The sequence below is a fragment of the Haliaeetus albicilla genome, chromosome 18 (genome assembly GCF_947461875.1).
Source record: "Haliaeetus albicilla chromosome 18, bHalAlb1.1, whole genome shotgun sequence".
Lineage (NCBI taxonomy): Eukaryota > Metazoa > Chordata > Aves > Accipitriformes > Accipitridae > Haliaeetus > Haliaeetus albicilla.
Genome location: NC_091500.1, coordinates 10,586,523 through 10,605,676, shown reverse-complemented (window position 1 = coordinate 10,605,676; position 19,154 = coordinate 10,586,523). Strand labels below are relative to the sequence as shown.

Genomic DNA, 19,154 nt, shown 5'->3' with positions numbered 1-19,154 from the left:
GTAAGAATGTGCCTACCTCGTGTACATTGGCAAAAAGGGCCCATAAAAATGTAACTATAGCGTTTCACTCTTCTCCTCCTGCACTTTCTAAAATTTGAAAAAGCCAGAATTGCCCCCTACTATTGTGCAGAAAAACAGTCTCTGGACTGTTTTTAGCAGAACATTTCTCTGTCTTTGATTAAGACACTGGAAAGTTTCCTCGTTGAGCAAAGCCATAGGATGTCGGGTGACGGGCTTGTTTGTTTGATCACTTTATAGTGGGGAATGAAAATGTGAATGAGCACCAAAGCAGGTGCTTGAGCATTGACTTTTAATCAAACAATAAAGTACAGATTTGCAGGGGGATTTTCTTACCTGATCCTTATTTCAGATGCCATTTGAAGCATAATTTAAAGGAGAGGTAATCAGGGACACAGTCCAGTAAGGTGCTGAGTGATTCTGAGGTGGTGCTGAATGCTACCCATTACCATTGCTTGCAGTGAGATTCAAAGATAATCAATCTTGGCAGGATTTGAACCATAATAAATTATGAAGATAGGATGGGTAATGGAAGAATGCAAAACGTGGAAGGTAGGTTTGAATTTCTTGACAGTGTTCAGCATAGCTTTTGTAATTATTAACTTAACCCTAAAAGCCTGAGATAGTCGTTATTCAAATGACTCAGTCTTATTCCGTATTACCTTCTAACAACAACATCTCCCAACATTTCCACAATGAGGAAAAGGAAGACAACAGATTCACCTCATTCATCCACAGATCTGAGTGAAGGGAAGGAGAAATTAAGACTGAAGCAAGAGGTTGGCCTGATTAGCGGAGTGTCATTAATTGCCGGCACCATGATAGGCTCGGGGATCTTCATGTCCCCTGAGTGGGTACTATATCGTATGGGGAGCCCTGCCAGCAGCCTGCTTATCTGGGCAGCGTGTGGTCTCCTGGCCACGTTTGGAGCCTTGTCATACGCTGAGCTTGGAACCATAATTAAAGAGTCTGGAGGAGAATATATTTACATCTTGAGGATTTTTGGTTCTTTTCCTGCTTTTCTTTTCGCCTACACTTCTGTTATCCTGGTGAGACCAGCTGGTTTGGCAGCTGTCTGTCTGAGCTTTGCAGAATATGCTGTTGTGCCGTTCTACCCAGGATGCTCATCTCCGCAGGTTGTCGTCAAATGTACAGCTGCTGCCTGCATCCTGCTTTTAACTATCATCAACTGTCTCAATGTGAGGCTGGCGACGTCTATTATGAACATTTTTACAGCTGCCAAACTCTTGGCTTTGTTGGTGATTGTGGTGGGTGGATTGGTGCTGCTTGCCAACGGACAAACTCAGAGTTTTCAAAATGCTTTTCAAAACACAACTTCAGGTATCGGGGCAGTTGGAGTGGCATTTTACCAGGGACTGTGGTCCTACGATGGGTGGAACAACCTGAACTATGTAACTGAGGAACTGAAGAAGCCTGAGGTGAGTGAGGGAGCTGGGTTTTACTTACTTAATCCTGCTGCTAACATGTGTGATTCTATCTATGACTGTGTTAACAGGGGTAATCAAGGGATTAGAGCATTGAGGAAAGACTACTGAGCTTTCCACCTGGTTTGTTCTGTCTTCTGGGGCAAGACACCTATGGTTGTGTCCAGAAAGGATAAAAATGAGTCTCTAAGCAAAATAACAGCCTACCTACAAGAAAGCACTAAAATACCCCGTTGACTGGAAGAAAGCTATTAGACAGAACTTGCGTGCTTTGGAGATGAAGTTTTGTCTTAGTGGTTAGGGGATCTCACTGTAGACACCTAGATTTAAGCAGAAAAGCACTCACTGCTATAATCCATAGAGGTTCCTTAACACCACATATTCCCTGAAAGACTTGATCCATAATGTAGGCATCACAAACCCACTTATCTCTCCTCATTGCATGGAGGGGGAACTTCTGAGCAAGCCAGGCCTCAGTGGAGAGGGAATCTAACTCTCTGAATGACCCTTGTCTTTAAACATCTACTTTTTTAGGCACTGTTCTGTCCATGGTATGGGCACTGAAGTAGCTCCCTTGCATGTTACATCAGCCCTCTCTGTGCCATATTACCTCTTTTCACAGATCAGACACTAGAGCAGTGAACTAGAAAGAGCTGTGTGAGTGCAGAGTGTATAGAGTTTGCTTTCTATCAGTACAGCACACAAGATTTTACAGATTAAATGAAAATGCACAGTTAAATATTAACCTAAATGGCAGCAAAGGTCCTAGGGTCATGTGGCAGTCTCTCCCACAGGACTGTAAGCACTGATATTCAGACCCTTGCAGAGTGGAGGCAACAACGTAAGGAATTGCTATATCTTGTCCTACATTGGGAATGCAAAAATTGCTATTTCAGGTTTTTAGATGTGTACAGTTGCTCTATGATCACCCTACTAGTTGCTTTTTTCCAGTGCTTTCAGCTGCATAGGGTGGTGTTTGTTGATTTTATTGAGCCTTAAAATGACCTGTGGTCTTCCAAGATAGCATCCTGTCACTAGAAAAAAAATTAATAATTCCTTCCTAGAGCAAATCTCCTTTGTGCTGCCCTGCTTTGATTTAGCCTGTAGAGGAATTACATGTGATGCAACACACACTGGCACTTCATCCATGTCAGTGGGATGTTCATGGGAAGGTGCAGCACACCAGTAACACACTAGTAACAAATAAATCAATATTAAAGTAATCAAGAAGTATGCAACAGACATCTTGGGCAGCTATGAACCAACATATTTTTGAATAAGATTTGGGGCTTTTTTTATTGTTTGTTTGTTTGTTTGTTTTTTTAAAGACTAACTTTTGAAATGTGCAACCTTACTGTTTGCCTGACATCATTGGGAGACTGGTGTAAAAACTGCCATGTGAATCTGGATCTAAGTCTTGTTCTGTGGAAAAGCTTAGTGAGCGAAGGTGTTTGAATGAGGGACATGGGTGGTGGCAAAGACAAAACCAACAAAAAAAGCCCAGTGCAGGCATGAACGTGCTGCACCTAACACCCTTGTCATCCCTTTTCCAGGTAACCCTTCCCAGAGCTGTGATGATTGCCATTCCTTTGGTTACATGCCTGTATTTGCTGGTAAACGTGAGCTACTTAGCAGCCATGACTCCATCTGAACTGCTGTCTTCAAGAGCTGTGGCCGTCACTTGGGGGTGAGCTCTGCATGTGGCAACACAGCCAATGCAGTCCAGCGACACACGGGTTCTCTCCCGAGTTTCAGGAGATGTAGGTGCTATTCCCAGTGGGAATGGCAGCGCTGCTTTGGTCAGGCGAGGAAGACCTGTCAGGCCACGTTACAGGGAAGCATTCTGCCAGTCCCTGCTCTGTCACCTGCAGGGCAGTGTATAGCCTTCCCCCACCAAAGGCCAAGGCTGACCGGCCTCATCTAGCCCATGGTCTCCAAGGTGCACCTAGGCTGCCAAGATGGGGTGCTCTGCAGCACACCCCTTAGTCCCCATTCCCATTCATTCCCACTGGGAACCTGTGGCTCCCCTCCAGCTCATGTTTTTCCCCGTGGAAAATGGCCTTAAAGAGGAGGTGAAGTGCACACCAGGAGCATCTCCCCACAGACGGTGAGGAGGCAGCGAGGGTGCATATCCAGACCTGGGGACTGGGAGATGCCCCACATTTCAGATATTTCCAGAAAAATGGAGAGGACAATGTGCTGCCCCACTAATGCAGAGGCAGTGGTTTGGGAGAGAGACAACAGCCAACTGGGTGAATCCTGTCCACTCGGCACCTGGAAGTTAGACCGGACCGGAGTCTTTTGGTTCAGTTTCTCCATTTGTGGGGAAATGGAAAATGACACTGATCTCTACAACACCTTTGAGAAGCAGAAGTTTTATACACAGGTTGGGTAGCCTTTGGTAATCGTATCTTTAAGTTGGCTTGTGCTTTTCCACAGTTGCAAAGAAATTCTTTGTACTTTCCATCAACCTGAAGTGTTTGGTGATATTAAACAGGCTCTGTGCAAGACAAGGATTTTAGGAAGAGAAGGAAGGGGCTGTCATGAGAGATGTAGGCACCATTGACTTCTAACCAGATGATCTTCCACCAGAACATCCGGCCTTAGTCTAAATATTTCCAAAGGCACAGTCTCCATGATAGCCCTAAATGAGTTGTCTGGCAGAAACGATGACACAGTATACCCAGAGATTATGTTGCTGCTCATCCTCTTCCTAAAAAGTCAGCAGTGGCTTTGCTTCTGTGTGCATTTCACAAGATCTCCAGTTTGAAGATCTGACTGAGCTCTTGCTAGATGTGTTCTCTAATAGCCTTTCATGTCACTATAAGTAGGAGCATTTAAAGGTCTAGTGCTTTGTTTGAACAGGCTACAAAGCCTCACTAAGCTGCAGTGTCGTGAACTTTCTCTGCACTTCCTTTCCCATCATTCCTGATTAACAAGTTATTTGTGAGCTTCCTCCTTTTTAACACATCTCCTTTTCCTGCCTAATTAACCTTTTCACCCTGAGAGTGCAATTCAGGAAGAAACATTGAACTAGCAACCAGAAAACTGGGCACTCAGAAGCCTTGAGGACAGGTAGATAGCCACAAGCTGAGGAGAGTGTAATGGCTGTGGTTCGTGAGCAAGCGATGCAGCTCTTCAGGTCATTAAGAAAGGATGGGAGGATGATAAAGAAGCCAGAGGAGGACATATGACATTTAAATACATTTGTTCTCCATATAAGAAGAAAACTGCCAGAGAGAAACATTGTTCAGTGGTGAGACGTTCAGCCACAAAAAGAGCTTGTGAAACTCTCCCCAGCGTTTCTTTGATGCCAGTGATTTAACAGCAACAGCAGATCTCAGTTTGCTTGTAACTCACAGTAGCCCCTGTAGTTCACTTTCAGGGTCCAAACAGCAAAGCACCAATCTCATAAATGCAAAAGACACCATTGCTACAGATTTTATTATTAATTTTGTGATATATGTTGTTTTCCCTTGAGATCTTGTGGTTATGGAGTTGCAAGATCATAGGAGATGCCCAGATTCCATCATTCTGAAAAAGGGAAAAATTTTAGTTCTGGTTATTGCAAGTAGCTTAATAACTTGAAGCCTGAAGGACCATAACCCAGTTATTAAGCTTCTAAACTACATTTTTGAAATTATTGTTGTAGATAAGCTCCTGCCATGATTTTGGAAAGCCCAGCTCTTGATTTTTGAATGTTTGGGATAGGTGATACTAAAAAAGAGTACACATGGCTTAAAGGCATACAATTCAGATGGAAATATAAAGTGTTGTAAAAAACTTTTGAATTTGGGGTTTTTGCCAATTAGATGAACAGTGTGTTTGTTTGTGTATGTGTGTGTACATGTATGTGATAATTACCCCAAACACCAGCATTTGTTACTCAATTAATATTCCTCATGCTGCTTCATTCCAGAAAACAAGCTTCACTTTTAGGTAAGAAGATTATCATATCTTCCAAATATTTACCTTGAACTCTATTTGTAACCCTGCTACTTCTTCTATTATGGAGAAAGCAAACCATAAATGTCTGAACATGTTGCAGAATTGGACTTCTGGAATGCAAACAATTGCTTTGGCTTAGGCCTGACTCACAGAGTAGCAGAAATACGTGCATATGGGATTGAAGGGTTAAATTCTTAGGCATATCGGGAAAGAGGTTATATTGCAGGATATTTCTTCAGGTCTGGTGGGAACAGTTTTTCTGCAATTTCGAAGCTAATATTGTTGGCTGTAATAGCAGTATCTCCAGGATTCACGCCATAGCATCTGTACACAAAAAAGGGGATTTTGCCTGTTGTGACAGCTTTGTACACCATTGCAATGTAGACAGATGTAGATATATATACACCAGGCAGGAAGAAAAGTTGCCTTTTCTGGAAAAGACAAAAGTTACTAGTGACTAAATATTATGGGAACTGGAAGAAGGCTTTAAATCATAAGAAAGGCTTTGGAAAAAATTTCAGTGAGAATAATGGAGGGAAGAATCCTGTCTAGTTCTGCGATGAGTATTTGATATATCTACGAGCTGGATGTTATGCTGTGAACTCTTTCCCACCTCAGGGACAAAGTCCTGGGCAGTTGGGCATGGCTCATCTCCCTGTCGGTGGCACTCTCTACGTTTGGTTCATCGAACGGCACGTTCTTTAGCGGAGGCCGCGTGTGCTACATTGCCGCAAGGGAAGGCCATATGGTAAGGACAAAAAAAAGGGGGTCTGGCTTGCTTTGAGCAACTTTACCTTCTGTGACGCTAAAGCAGAGAGAAGAACACTGTGTATGTTCAACTGGTAGAGTGATAGTTCTTCAGTGGTTTGTGTCTTGCTCAAAGACTTTCTTCCCCATCTTTTTCAAATGTAATGTATATGTTGTCTCCTGACTTTCTTCTTCAGCCATGTAATTTCAGAAATATATATAATTACATCTACCCTGAATTTTAAGAACAGCTTTGAAATGAACAACTGAAATACTGCTGTATTGGCGCACCTGGCACAGGTTCGGGGGGACCTAGCCAACACACCTGCCAGGAAGGGGAAACCTGGCCATGCTCGCGCGTTGTAAGGCACCCTTGCTTGCACTGGGAAGGTAGCCCAGCACTGGCCAGCTGCCTTTGCATGCAATACTGACTACCCAAGCTGGTCTCAGGGGTGTTCCGGCCATCCCATGGGGTGGTCCAGTTCAGAAACAGCATAGGATATCTCTGCTCTTCAGGCTTCATAACAATTACAAGGTGACACTGAGCCTTACATGTCCCCTAGCTAGGGTTTTTAATTGGTTTTGTTAGGTGGGGCCAAATCTGATAGCCCAGCAGAGGTCAGGCTGCTCAGCTCCGTGCTCCCTGGTCCAACCAGTAAGTTCAGCATGTATTCCCAGTAGGCACACACACACAAACACAAGTATACAACACATATATACGCACATACATACGTACATATATATGTATATATACATATACAGTCAGCAGGCCACACAGATCTATGCATTGAGACACACTCAGCGCTCACACAAACACTAGCACAAACAGCACCGAGGGCCTCATCTTGTCCCGCTCTGGCTGATCGGGATCTGTTAGTGTGAAATATATATATATATAAACATATGTACAATGTGGGTCCCTCCAGGAGCTGGGCTCAGACATTCAGTCTGCCCAGTAGCTGCCCCTGGATCCCAGTGTCCCCAGTTGCTGGTACCTGTGCATACAACCCTCCAAGGCCGCTGCTCCGCTCCAGCTGCTGGTGTGGACCCCCTCGCTCACAGGCACACACCCCCACACCTACCCACACTTCTTCTCCCTCTCAGTGCTTGGGCTCCATTTGTCCTCCTCTCTTTTGAGCAGGCATGTTGTGATCCTCCTGGACCTTTCTGCTATTCTGGTCCTTCCTCCCCGTGCCATCTGGCATTTCTGCTCTCAGGAGTGAAGGATACCACTCTGCACCAGCTCTGCTCCTTGTACATAGGAGGGAATCTTTTATGTAGATAAATGACCAGGTTGGTGGAGATGACTGGGTTGGTGGTTACTGGTTTTGGTGGTTACTGGTTCCACAGCTTCTCTTAACTGATGACAGTGTCTGCTGTATCATGGCAAGCTCTGTGCTAAGCAGTTCACAGATGGTCTGAATTTGACCACACCAGACTAAGAGCTGAACGCTTGTGCCATTTCTCAGACACTCAGCTCTAGCAGAAGCTGGAAACAAAAAAAAAAGAAGCCTTTCTCATTAAACTTTCCCAATGAACCAAGCAATGAAGAGGCTAATGGTTCTCTCCATGTTCTGGAACAAATCCTGGTTTGCTTTGTGGTTAGTTGCATAAATGTTTCAGGAGTAGTCCTTGTCTCATTTTCCAGCCAGCCCAAGAGAATTCAAGTCCCAGAGAGACGTGACAGAGGGTAGAGGAGTGGGACCATGTGCAAAATCCTGATGATGATCAGGAAAGCTCTGATTTGACTCAGCCTTGGTCTGTCACACTAGTAGTTTGAAAACCTCATCTTGCCTGTCTAAACTGAGCATATCTGGTACACAATCAGTGAGACACAATAAAAATATCCTTGAGGGAGGTTTCCATGTTTACACTCCTCGGAGCTGAACTGCTTTTGTGTTATGCTTATTTGATGATTAAGAGTGGCTCTGCTGCAGGCAGAGCTCCCACCAGCAGCTGAGGGGGATGAGTAAGGATCTCCGAGTACATGATATGATGGTATATTGTTTTGCTTTGGCTTTCAGCCAGACATTCTGTCTATGGCTCATGTGCGATGCCTCACGCCCTCCCCTGCTGTGCTGTTTACATCCGCTATGTCTTTAATAATGATAATGTCAGGAAGCTTCACCAGTATCGTGAACTTTTTCAGGTATGTATGCGTAGTGTTTCTGTTTGCATCCCCTGTGCTCCTGGTTTTTTTCATTGTTTTAGAAGTATTTTCTTCCTATATTTTTCTGAGCCTGGGCTATTGCTTTCTAACCAATATTGTGGAGGGGAGAGGGGGAGAAAGAAAATAGGATGGAACCTGTTAGGAACCAGCATCTTTGCAACGCATGAATGCTTCTGTCACTATATACTTAACTGAATGTGATTCATCCCCATATTGCAATGCATCTATAATATTCAGATCATTCTAAAGTTCTCATTGTTTGTGCTGGAAAGGAAATGAATGGAAGAACTACTAAATTTATATCAATACTCTACTTTTTAATTGGAGATATGAACATCTGGGATCTGCAAGGCAGGCCTGACATTCTTGGATGATCTCACCCCAAATCTAATGCTGTCTTTTTTTTTTTTTTTCCTTGCAGTTTTATAGCATGGCTTTTCTATGGCATGACTATTTCTGGTCTCCTGTATTTAAAAATCAAGAAACCAGAACTGCCAAGATCTTACAAGGTGAAGTAATAATGTAAAACCTTCAAACTCTTTTCCTATATTGCCCAAATGACTAAGAGAGCATTATGAGGAAAGAAAGAGCACTAAGGCTGGTTGCTTACAGGTTTAGTGTGGTTGCCCTTCCTTTTTGAATTTCATGTTTTATCTCAGTAAAGTCAACAAGAGGCAAGATAGTGTGAATATACAGTATAAGTCAAGGTTGAATTCTCTGTCTTGATAAGCTAATAATGCACTGTCCCCTCACTGTGGAAAATATATCTACCATATCCTCTTTTTTTCTAAGAGATTTAAGAGGAAAATGAAGGATGATTCTGATCAACAATGCAATCACCTGTTTATGTTCTCAGAGCTTGGTCACACTCCTCAGAGGGTAGCCCAGGTGTAAGACCCTTACAGAGGACAAAAAACTCAGCCAGAATGGCCCATGTCCTTTGAGATGGCCGGGGGACAGGTTTGTTCCCCACAAAACAGCTAAGTGGGAGGAAATCAGGAGTTACCTGTTCTTCCCCCTGGTGCCATGCATGAGTTGAGCTGCAGCGCTTCCTCAGTGACTGAGGGAAATATTTTTACAGAAAAGATCCCAGGAACAGGGGACCCGTGAGACTGTGAATGCAGGACAGTGGCTTTTCCTTGAGACAAACTGAATGAACATCCTGGTTTTTTTGGGGTTCCTCCAGGAGATAGATGACAGGCTGACACTGCCAGGCTGTGTGGAGCAATATCGAGTGTCCTGTGGGGCTTAGCATGAAGAAGAGCAGTGCTCTATTAAGTCTTCCAGTCACTGGCTTCTGTGGCTCTGTCCTGAAATTAGGATGCTGGATGAGGACGTTCGTTGGCTGAATGGGCTTTAAGGAAAAGAAGTTCTGTTTCTGCAATAGTGTTTCATACGCTGTACAGAACTCCCCCAGTCCTCCAGGCCAGTCCTGCTGCAGCCTTTGGCTTGATGGCCTAACTCCTTAACTAGAAGCAGCCCATGTCTGAAGGTTCCAGGTCAACTGACAATGTGTGGCTGATGTCCTGCAGAATCTGTATGTGTGTTGCAGGTTTATATTTAAGGGAAAGATTTCCTTTGGTTTGAAAACAATCATTTTTATTAGCATTTTGCCAAAAGTGTTAGAACACAGTGGACAGGGAGCAGAGTAGAGCATCCCACTAATATAGATGAAGCTAAGAGCAGGTCTTCTCCATGCTCTTACAGGTAACCATGAACAACATGTCCTTTGGTCTATACCAGTGCCCTTGTGTTGGATAAAAGGCACAAAAGTAAAAAATGGGAAATTCCAGCTTGAATGTTCAGTTTTTCACCTTGTTGTGAAATCATTTTTTCTTGTGCGTTCACTAGCCATTGTGGGAGGATGGCTTCAAATTTAAGTTTAAATGCTTTCTGACCAGACTTGCAGAAATAGCCTCTGAGATTGCCTGTCCACCTATCTGTCAACACGTGAATAAACCTTTTTGCCCAAGGGTGCTAAAGTTCAGTTATGTGATTTGGACACATTGCTGTGTATTTTGTCTACAGCCCAGATTTTGGATGCAAGGTAGTAGGGAGAGCAAGAACAAACCTGGCACTAAAACCAGTAGTTTGCATCTTCAGGTCTAGGAGGGCAGGGAAGACCAGGGTTTAGGGTGTGTGGCAGTGGTGTAGCTCTTGCAGGGATGTTCAACCTTGGAGTAGGGCTGGGTTGGGAAACAGGATGTCTGGATTAATTGAGATTTCTAGGTAATACCTCAGGCTGCAGCAGGGTTTCATCTAAAAAGCCTTCTTCAGAAGCTTCAGGGTTGTTCAGGCCCACAGTGGCCCAGGATGACATGAGTCTTTATGCTGATGTTTTGCTTTCACAGGTCCCAATTATCATCCCCATAATTGTGCTGATGGCAGCTGTGTACCTGGTGGTAGCTCCCATCATTGATCAACCCCAAACTGAGATCCTCTACATCGTCCTGTTCATTTTCAGTGGCATCATTCTTTATTTCCCACTGGTTCATTTCAAGCGCCACCCTCGCTTTTTACAGAGAGTCACTTTACATCTCCAGTTGCTCCTGGAAGTTGCTCCAACCACCAAGGATGCAAACTGAGATAACATCCTCCTGGCGTATGGCTGCCTGCCCTTCATGGTTTATCCCAACACCTTGGTTTTCAAGGTTCAGAAAATATTTTTCTGAAAGGGAGAATGAGTAGAATGATAGTGTCACTAAAATGTCTAGCTGAGATGGAATAGAGCCATTAGTCCTCACATTTCGTTAAAATTTTGGGGACTTTTTTTTCTCATTTTCAGCTTTGCCTTGGCAGATTACATACAGATTCCAAAGGAATGTGTGCTTTTGAATTTTCCGTCCCAAGAAGAGCTGTTCGTCAAAATCTTAGCGCTTATATTTCGAGGCAACAGGCAATAAAAGACTGACAATGAAATATTATTCCTATAGAAGGCTGTGACCCTAAGCCATTCCTGGCAATGCCTTTAATTATTTCCACCTAGTTCTGCCCACTGTGACCACAGAGCTTCTCAAATAAATAAAGCATGGCCACACCATGTTCACAACAAAAAACCTTTTCCACTCAGGTATTCACTCTGGGAGCATGCTTTTGCCTTGCTCCTTCCAGTCCCAGGCGGTCAGTCACAACAGTCCTTTCTCTGTCTCAGTACATGGTTCCACCACTTTTCAGCCCAAATCGTCCTACATCTCCCATAGACGAACCTCTGACGTGAGAAGAGAAGTGCTTTAAAGCTCTGTTAGTTTACTCAGCTGAGAATGCACTTGTCATCTGGGATCCATCCATTCGTGGTGAGGACACAGGCAACATCACTTAAGTAGCGACAGTCACCCCATACCCTTCCCGTATGTATTGGCTTTGTGTGGCAAGGTTTTGGTAGTGGGGGGGGAGAGGGGGCGGTTACAGGGGTGGCTTCTGTAAGAAGCTGCTGGAAGCTTCCCCTGTGTCCAAGAAAGCCAATGCCAGTCGGCTCTGAGACGGACCCATCGCTGGCCAAGGTCGAGCCAATCAGTGATAGTGATAACGCCTCTGTGATAACATTTTTAAGAAGGGAAAAAAGTTGGGACAGATGGAAAATGGCAGCCAGAGAGAGGAGTGAGAACATGTAAAAGAAACAACCCTGCAGACCCCCAGGTCAGTGCAGAAGGAGGGGAGGAGATGCTCCAGGTGCCGGAGCAGAGATTCCCCTGCAGCCCGTGGGGAAGACCACGGTGAGGCAGGCTGTCCCCCTGCAGCCCAGGGAGGTCCACGGGGGAGCAGATCTCCACCTGCAGCCTGGGGAGGACCCCATGCCGGAGCAAGGGGATGCCCAAAGGAGGCTGTGACCCCGTGGGAACCCCACGCTGGAGCAGGCTCCTGGCAGGACCTGCGGATCTGTGGAGAGAGGAGCCCACGGAGCAGGTTTTCTGGCAGGACTTGTGACCCCGTGGGGGACCCACGCTGGAGCAGTCTGTGCCTGAAGGACTGCAGCCTGTGGAAAGGACCCATGCTGGAGCAGTTCGTGAAGAACTGCAGCCCGTGGGAAGGACCCACTTTGGAGAAGTTCGTAGAGGACTGTCTCCCGTGGGTGGGACCCCACACTGGAGCAGGGGAAGAGTGTGATGAGTCCTGCCCCTGAGGAGGATGAAGCAGCAGAAAATAACGTGTGATGAAATGACCCTAAACCCCATCCCCGTCCCCCTGTGCCGCTGGGGGGGGTTGGTAGAGAATCCGGGAGTGAAGTTGTGCCCGGGAAGAAGGGAGGGGTGGAGGGAAGGTGTTCTGAGATTTGGTTTTATTTCTCATTACCCTACTCTGGTTGATTTGTAATAAAGTGAGTTAATTTTCCCCAAGCTGAGTCTGTTTTGCCCGTGACGGTAATTGCTGAGTGATCTCTCCTGTCCTTATCTCGACCCACAAGCCCTTTGTTATATTTTCTCTCCCCTGTCCAGCTGAGGAGGGGGAGTGATAGAACAGCTTTGGTGGGCACCTGGTGTCCAGCCAGGGTCAACCCACCACACTGTAATTCCCCCAAAGACAAGTAATTTCTCTTGTGACGAAGTGAGGAAAAAACCCCCTACGTCATATGTGCCAGCAGGATACTCTCACTGTGGATTAAAGAAGCCACATACTGGGCTACATTAGAAGTGTGGCCAGCCGATCAAGGAAATACTCTGTCCCTTTGGACTCAACACTGGTGAGGACACACCTGAAATACTGCATCCAATATTGGGCCCTGCTGTTCAAGGGAGAGTAGTGAAGACAACAGAGCCAGGCTCTTCTTGGTAGTGGCAACTAGGAGCAACAGCCACAAGTTGTGGTTTGAGATGTTCAGGCTGGACTTCAGGAAAATTTCTTCACCATGAGGGCAGTGCAACCTTGGACCAGTGTGCAGGACAGTGGTGAGATCTCAGTTCTTGTACATTTTCCACCACGGTTATTTCCACCGATTTCCATGATTCTAAAGGCAGAGCACAAAAAAAGTCACGGGCTGTGCTCTCACTCACACCTAGCACACTGCAGTCGCTGTTGTTTCCCATTACCCTGAGGCTCAACCCTTTTTCTCTTGTTCTAGGGGAAAGACATTATATGCTGTTTTCTTTCTATTTGTCCAGATTGTTCCTGGATGGGACCTGTCCTGTCGTAGGCTAAAAAGGTCTAGGAGTTAGTCCTTATAATGTCTTGTTGCGTCTCAAAGTACCGAATGTTACTCAGGTCAACTTTCTGTCAGCATTTCTTCTGCAGATCTGTACCTAACGCTTTGTTCCTGGAACAGGGTCCCTTGATCCTCCAGGCCTTTTCCAGCCCATCTCAGAGCTGTGTATCTGATTACAATCTCATTCTGCAATGCCAGCCCTTCTGTTCCTCTGAGTGGTGATACCAGCAGCTACAGAGATGCAACAATAGTCTGTTTTTCCAAGTGTTAGGTATGATAATGGGATCAGCCAGTTGCTGCTCACCTTCTAAATCCTTAGCTTAAGCGGTGTTTAGGAGGATTTCCTTCCACTGCTTTTTACTGGAGTTGTCAACAAAGGCTAAGGAAGGAATAGTTTTCCCTCCTGAATCTTATGACAATGCAAAATTCTTGGGATGCCACTTTGTATTCCCTCCCTGTATACCCTGATGAAGGGTGTGTACTTAAAGGACTGATGAGCTCTGGAGGTCTAGGTTAACTTCCCACCACTGCCCTAGGCTCTTCATCTGATGGCAGGCAAGCTTCTTAAAGGAGCTGCATCTCAGCTACTTATCTAAAAATGAGGATAATATTATTTCTCTGATTATAATTTTTTTGAAACAATTTCTGTTTCCTACACATATTTATGGAGCTTGCCACATGGGACTGTGCTCTTTTGAAGACTACAGCCCATATCCAAAAAAATGGGAATTTATAGGCTTATTTAAAGGTTAGACATGCACAATATTTGTGGCTTTACCCACCTATCCTTGCGTACCTAAGTACAATCAGGGTTGGTATTGTCTGCACATAATTCTTGTGGAACAGGAGGTATTGCCACTGTTTTATATCACAGGTGTACTATACTATAGAAGATGAAAAGATGAAAGGATTAAGTGGCTTGCTGGAAAACACACAGGAAATGTATGGAAAATGTGACTGTTTCTCCCAAGGTCCAGTCAAGCATCTTATCATGTAGCCGATCCTTTCCCTCTGTGCACCTGTGACATATGAACAGTAATAATGAACACAAAAAGACTTAACACTTTGGATAAATAGCCTTTCTGTGTTGCTCATTTGTGTACAGATATAGGGGAGCTGAAAAGCTGCAAGTACCGTATTTCGCACCAATCCCATTTTCTATAGAAATTATTGTAACAAGATGGGGTTTTTATTTATGTTGCCTAGGGTTTGCAAGCACAGGTGTTTATAATGCCAAAACAAGATGCTGAAAGCTCAGAGAATGCCAAGATAATTACAATAAAATGGACATTAAAATGAAGTGAGTTGACGTGGTTGTTTCTGTTTTTCATCCAAGAAAAACAATTCCATGGAATTTTACTGCATGAACATAAACAATCAGCATCAAGCTCATCTCTCCTTGGATGGAAGGTTTAACTGCATGCGTGGGTGCTTATATGTGTGTACACTCATTTTTCAAAATGATTGCTTATCTATTTCAACCGCAGCATATGCAAATCAGAATCTTTCTTTCCTTTATCAGACATTTGCAATAGAAGTGTCAGGAGGAGGCAGTGCGTCCTTACTGTTCATTACTACAGCACAGTGACAAAAGTGATGGCGGGCAGAGGTCTATAGCTGCCGTTGTGTGTACAGGTCATACTGTAAGAACATGTTGGTCCTGTCTGTCACTGAAGATCCAGAGCCCTGTGACCTGTGCTTAGCCCCTTCCTTCATGGGCTCTGAGAAAAACTGGACTGTTAGCATTGCCCTCAAGGTAATCATAAGATCTATACTTCACTTCAAGACCCTGAGGATAATTGAATCCCATGCTTCAGAGCTGGAAACCTGCAACCACCAGTCGGGGGTTTTACCTTGGTGCACAAAGCTGAATGTGTTCTGGGTCTTTTCCTGACTTCCTCGGAGGCATCAGAGATGGGCTACACCTGGGGACAGCCAAGGGTGGTCCAGTGTGTGAGAGGGTACAGAAAGTCCTCCTTTGGTGATTTTCTGATAAGCCTTGCTCGTATGCCCAAGTTGAAGTGATTGTTGTAATTTGTGGTTGAGGAGAAATTTCCCCTTGGGTGAGACAGAACAGAGTCTATACTGATTTCAGTTTTCCTCTGTTGCAGAAACACAGTTCACCTGCTTGGATCGGCTGGGTTTATCTTATCAGTTCACTGCCAGTGCAGAGGGTTTGGTGTTCAGTCTCTCCTGCTCTTTCCCGGGACATAGCGGGTAATCAAGCCCTCACTGGAGCCTCTCAGCAGTGCTAACTTGCTCTCCAGGTCATCACGCTGAGGGGGTGGTAGAGCTTCTGTTTTCAGAGATGAAATAAATACAGCCAACTCTGGGAATCAAAGACCATTTAAGTGTGGGTTGGAACTGACCTCTGGAGGCCTGTAGCCCAACTCCCTGCTTGGAACAGGACTATTCCCCAAACTAGATTACGTCACCTGTGACTCTGTCTCGCCATGTCTTGGAAAACACCAAGGATGGAGAGCCCACCATCTCTCTGCACTGCCCTCCTGATAAAGAAATTTTCCCGAAGTCTAGTCTGAACCTCTCAAGCCACAGTCTGTGGCTGTTGCCCTTCACTGTATCATCTGCTACTGCCAAAGAGGTTGGCTCCATCATTTTTGTATCTCTTCTTCATGGAGTTGTAGGTTGCTATTAGAGTACCTCTTATCCTTCCTTTTGCCAGACTCAACAAACCCGACTCCCTCAGCTTCTTCATGCAGGTGATGTTCTCTAGGCCTCTAACCATCTTGGAAGCTCTCTGCTGGACCTTCCCCAGTTTGTCTGCTTCCCTTTTGAACTTGGGAGGGGTCAGAAAATTGGATGCAACATTCCAAGTGTGTCCTCACAGGTGTTGAGTCTACAGGGACACTGATGTCCCTTGATCTGCTGACCCTACTTCTCCTAATGTAGGCCACTATGAGTAACCCCAGCTCCTGTCAGCCAGTCAGTTCCCAGCCCGTGCTGACACGTGGGGTTATTCCACCCCAGATGCAGGACTTGTGCTTCTCATTGCTGAACTGCAGGATTCATCTGCTGGCCTAATCCTCAAGTTTCTCCGTGTGCCTCTGGATTGAAGCTCCACCATTTGGCAGGTCAGCCACTCCCCCTAATTTAGTACCACCTGCAAATTTGCTGAGAGCACATTTTGTCACATCATCCAGGTTGCCCATGAAGATACTGAACAACATTGGCCCCAGGCTCAACTCTTGTGGTACTTGTTACCAGCTGCTGACCAGATGTTAAGTCACTGATGCAGCCTTAGCTTGCTATGTAAGGCACACAATTCAAAGAGCTACAGCTGACTCAGTGGGAGGCAATCGCAAGCCCTTATTTTATCCAGTTGGTACTAGTATTAGGAACTTTGGATAGGCTCTGATAAATCTACCCATCAGGATGACTCAGTCTAGCAGTTTAGAGGGATCTGTATCTTGCACTTTATCATTTATTGTCTAGTTAGTTGAATATCATCAGGGTCTTTGTGTATGTGACTCATTCCTCACGAAGAAATGATTTTTGCTAAAAAAGAATGCAGACCCAGGTCATACAATAAATGGGTGGTCCTAGGTTTGTGAACTAGTGGTGAGACTAACGGGTAGTGAAATAGCCCATTGTTTTTAGAATCGAGCTACCATGTCAGGTTTGTCCTCGGAGGCAGTGAACCCTATGGCTTGAGTGTCTGGCAGATAAATGATCATGTTTTTCTTCTAAAGGTTGGTCATTAATTCTTATTGTTTAATTTCATGGACTATGCCCTGGTTTTCATGCAGTGAGATGACAGGCAATGGGGGAGCTGATAAAAGGGAAAATGAGAAGTAAATTGAAAGAGAATTCCTATATGTGCAAGTCTTGGGTTGTATGTCTGCTTTACCTATGTAAAATCCAGACATGTACAACACTTAAGAAGCAAAGACACATGCCCAGAAGTTCAGAAATGCCAGAATAAAAGTTGTTTGTTCCGCAGTGATTCCTTTCCTTTATGTTTTTATGTTCTGGGCCTATCTTTTAGTGTGTAATCCATTTTTTCCACAGCACATCTGTGTCATTAATGGACAAAGTAAAGCAACAGTTCAGTATTTTGCCTTTTCCCATTGCTGAGTCTGTGGTTGCCATACTTCATCAACAGGTCACGATTCCTCCGAAAGGACGGCTCCAGAATGAACACAGATTTTCAGCAGAAGGTATGAGCCCTGGCACAAGGGGCATCACCACAGCCCCATTGCTCCCAGTTCCTGAATTAGAGATTCAGAGCCGCCCCGGGGATCCCTCAGTGTATTGGTCTTTCTGTCCTTCTCCCTTTGCTGTGGTCTTACTCCAGGGCTCTGCAAGCTCAGCTTTCCACTCACATCCCACCCTATTTAAAAGAAGGCTAATGAGACTTAAGCTCTGCTGAGCTGTTGTGAAGCTTAGTTCATTCATGTTTGTAAATAAAAGGAAATGGTGTTACTGAAGAGGAAGCAGAAGGGTTGAACGATGCCAGTAGTCTTCTTTCTCCCAAGACCAAGCAGCCCCTTTTACCTACAATCTATATTAAGCGTGTAGAGCCTGCAGAAAATATGCAGGGCTTCATTCTGGCTGAAGGGCCACTCTGTAAGTCATACCAGCTGAGCCACCACGCTGGTGTCCTTGGATAGCTGCCAGTCCACCAGGGCCACGTGGGCACCTTGCAGGCAGAAGCCATGCCTCATGCGCAGCGAGAAGGTACGGAGGAGGTTGGATGTGAAGCATGCGTTTGAACATGCCCAGGTGATGCTGCAAAATACCCCAAGGATCGGGGTCCCTGGGATCCCTGATGCCCACAGAGAAGCAGAGAGCTGTGCCCCTTGGAGTGAGCTGAAAAGTTTGCACTGGATCCTGCTGGGGGTTTGTATCAGGCTCCCCCCATACCAGGCACAAGCATGACTGGGGGTGAAGAAGCATACGGTGACTTTTCATCCCCTCGGTGCTGCCTGGACTCCAAGCCACTGTGGGGTCAGAAATGATCCCTAAGAAGCCCCCCACAGCCTTCACCGACTTCCCGATGGGTTGTCTCACCCCAGTCTCCCCCAGCACCTGCTCCTTGTGCCCCAAGGGCTGCGCTGCCAACCTGCCCAGCACCCCCCTGCCTATTTTTCCACCCTCATTAAGTTTACTCTGTGCAAACCCCACCATTCCTCAGATTTGCAATGCAAAAGGCGCCCCGGGCGACACCAAAATGCTTTTCTCGGGAGACCTGAAGGTGGGCTAAGGGCAGGGCTCAGGCGGTCGGGCATACCCTCGGTACGGGTGAGGTGGGCAGGGTGGGCATCGCACCGCCTCGGGCTGCGGCCTCAGCTCGGACCTCGGCTTCGTGCGCTCAGCCACGTGGGTGGGCACGTCCCCCTGCGCCGCGGTCCCCAGCGGGTGGGCGAAGACCCCTCCTCTGCCCCGGGGGCAGCCGCCGGAGCCGAGGGTGTCCGTCCGGCAGCTCCGGGCGCCGGAGGTGGGTTTGCGGAGGGCGGAGGTGCGGGCAGACAGCGGTGACAGCCCCCTGATGAAGATGCTGGGCAGCATCGGCCTCGGGCGGCCAGGTGGGACCAAGGGCAAAGCTGCACTCGGGGGTGCAGAGGAGGCCGAGGAAGGGTTTCGCTCTCGTGCCAAGGGAGGCGTCTCACGGTGAAGCCGTAGGTGGCCCCCCACTTGCCCAGAGCCCACCCTGTGGTACCACGGTATG

At 46.0% G+C, this 19,154-nt stretch overlaps 1 protein-coding gene across 1 annotated transcript; it reads left to right on the top strand.

Moving 5' to 3' along the window:
• Window positions 1–713: 713 nt before the first annotated feature.
• Window positions 714–11,660, top strand: LOC104313172 (b(0,+)-type amino acid transporter 1). The gene is made up of 6 exons (XM_009911996.2): window positions 714–1,457; window positions 3,017–3,150; window positions 6,030–6,159; window positions 8,183–8,307; window positions 8,750–8,837; window positions 10,680–11,660. Exons 1-6 carry the CDS (start codon window positions 714–716, stop codon window positions 10,911–10,913), a joined length of 1,455 nt encoding a protein of 484 aa, XP_009910298.2. The 3' UTR covers window positions 10,914–11,660.
• Window positions 11,661–19,154: the final 7,494 nt, after the last annotated feature.

Excerpts from the sequence above, each read along its gene's own strand:
- LOC104313172 (XM_009911996.2), top strand. The coding sequence starts at position 714 with ATGAGGAAAAGGAAGACAACAGATTCACCTCATTCATCCACAGATCTG. Across the intron at positions 3,151-6,029 it reads GCTGTGGCCGTCACTTGGGG|GGACAAAGTCCTGGGCAGTT; the intron begins GTGAGCTCTGCA and ends TTCCCACCTCAG. Across the intron at positions 6,160-8,182 it reads CCGCAAGGGAAGGCCATATG|CCAGACATTCTGTCTATGGC; the intron begins GTAAGGACAAAA and ends TTTGGCTTTCAG.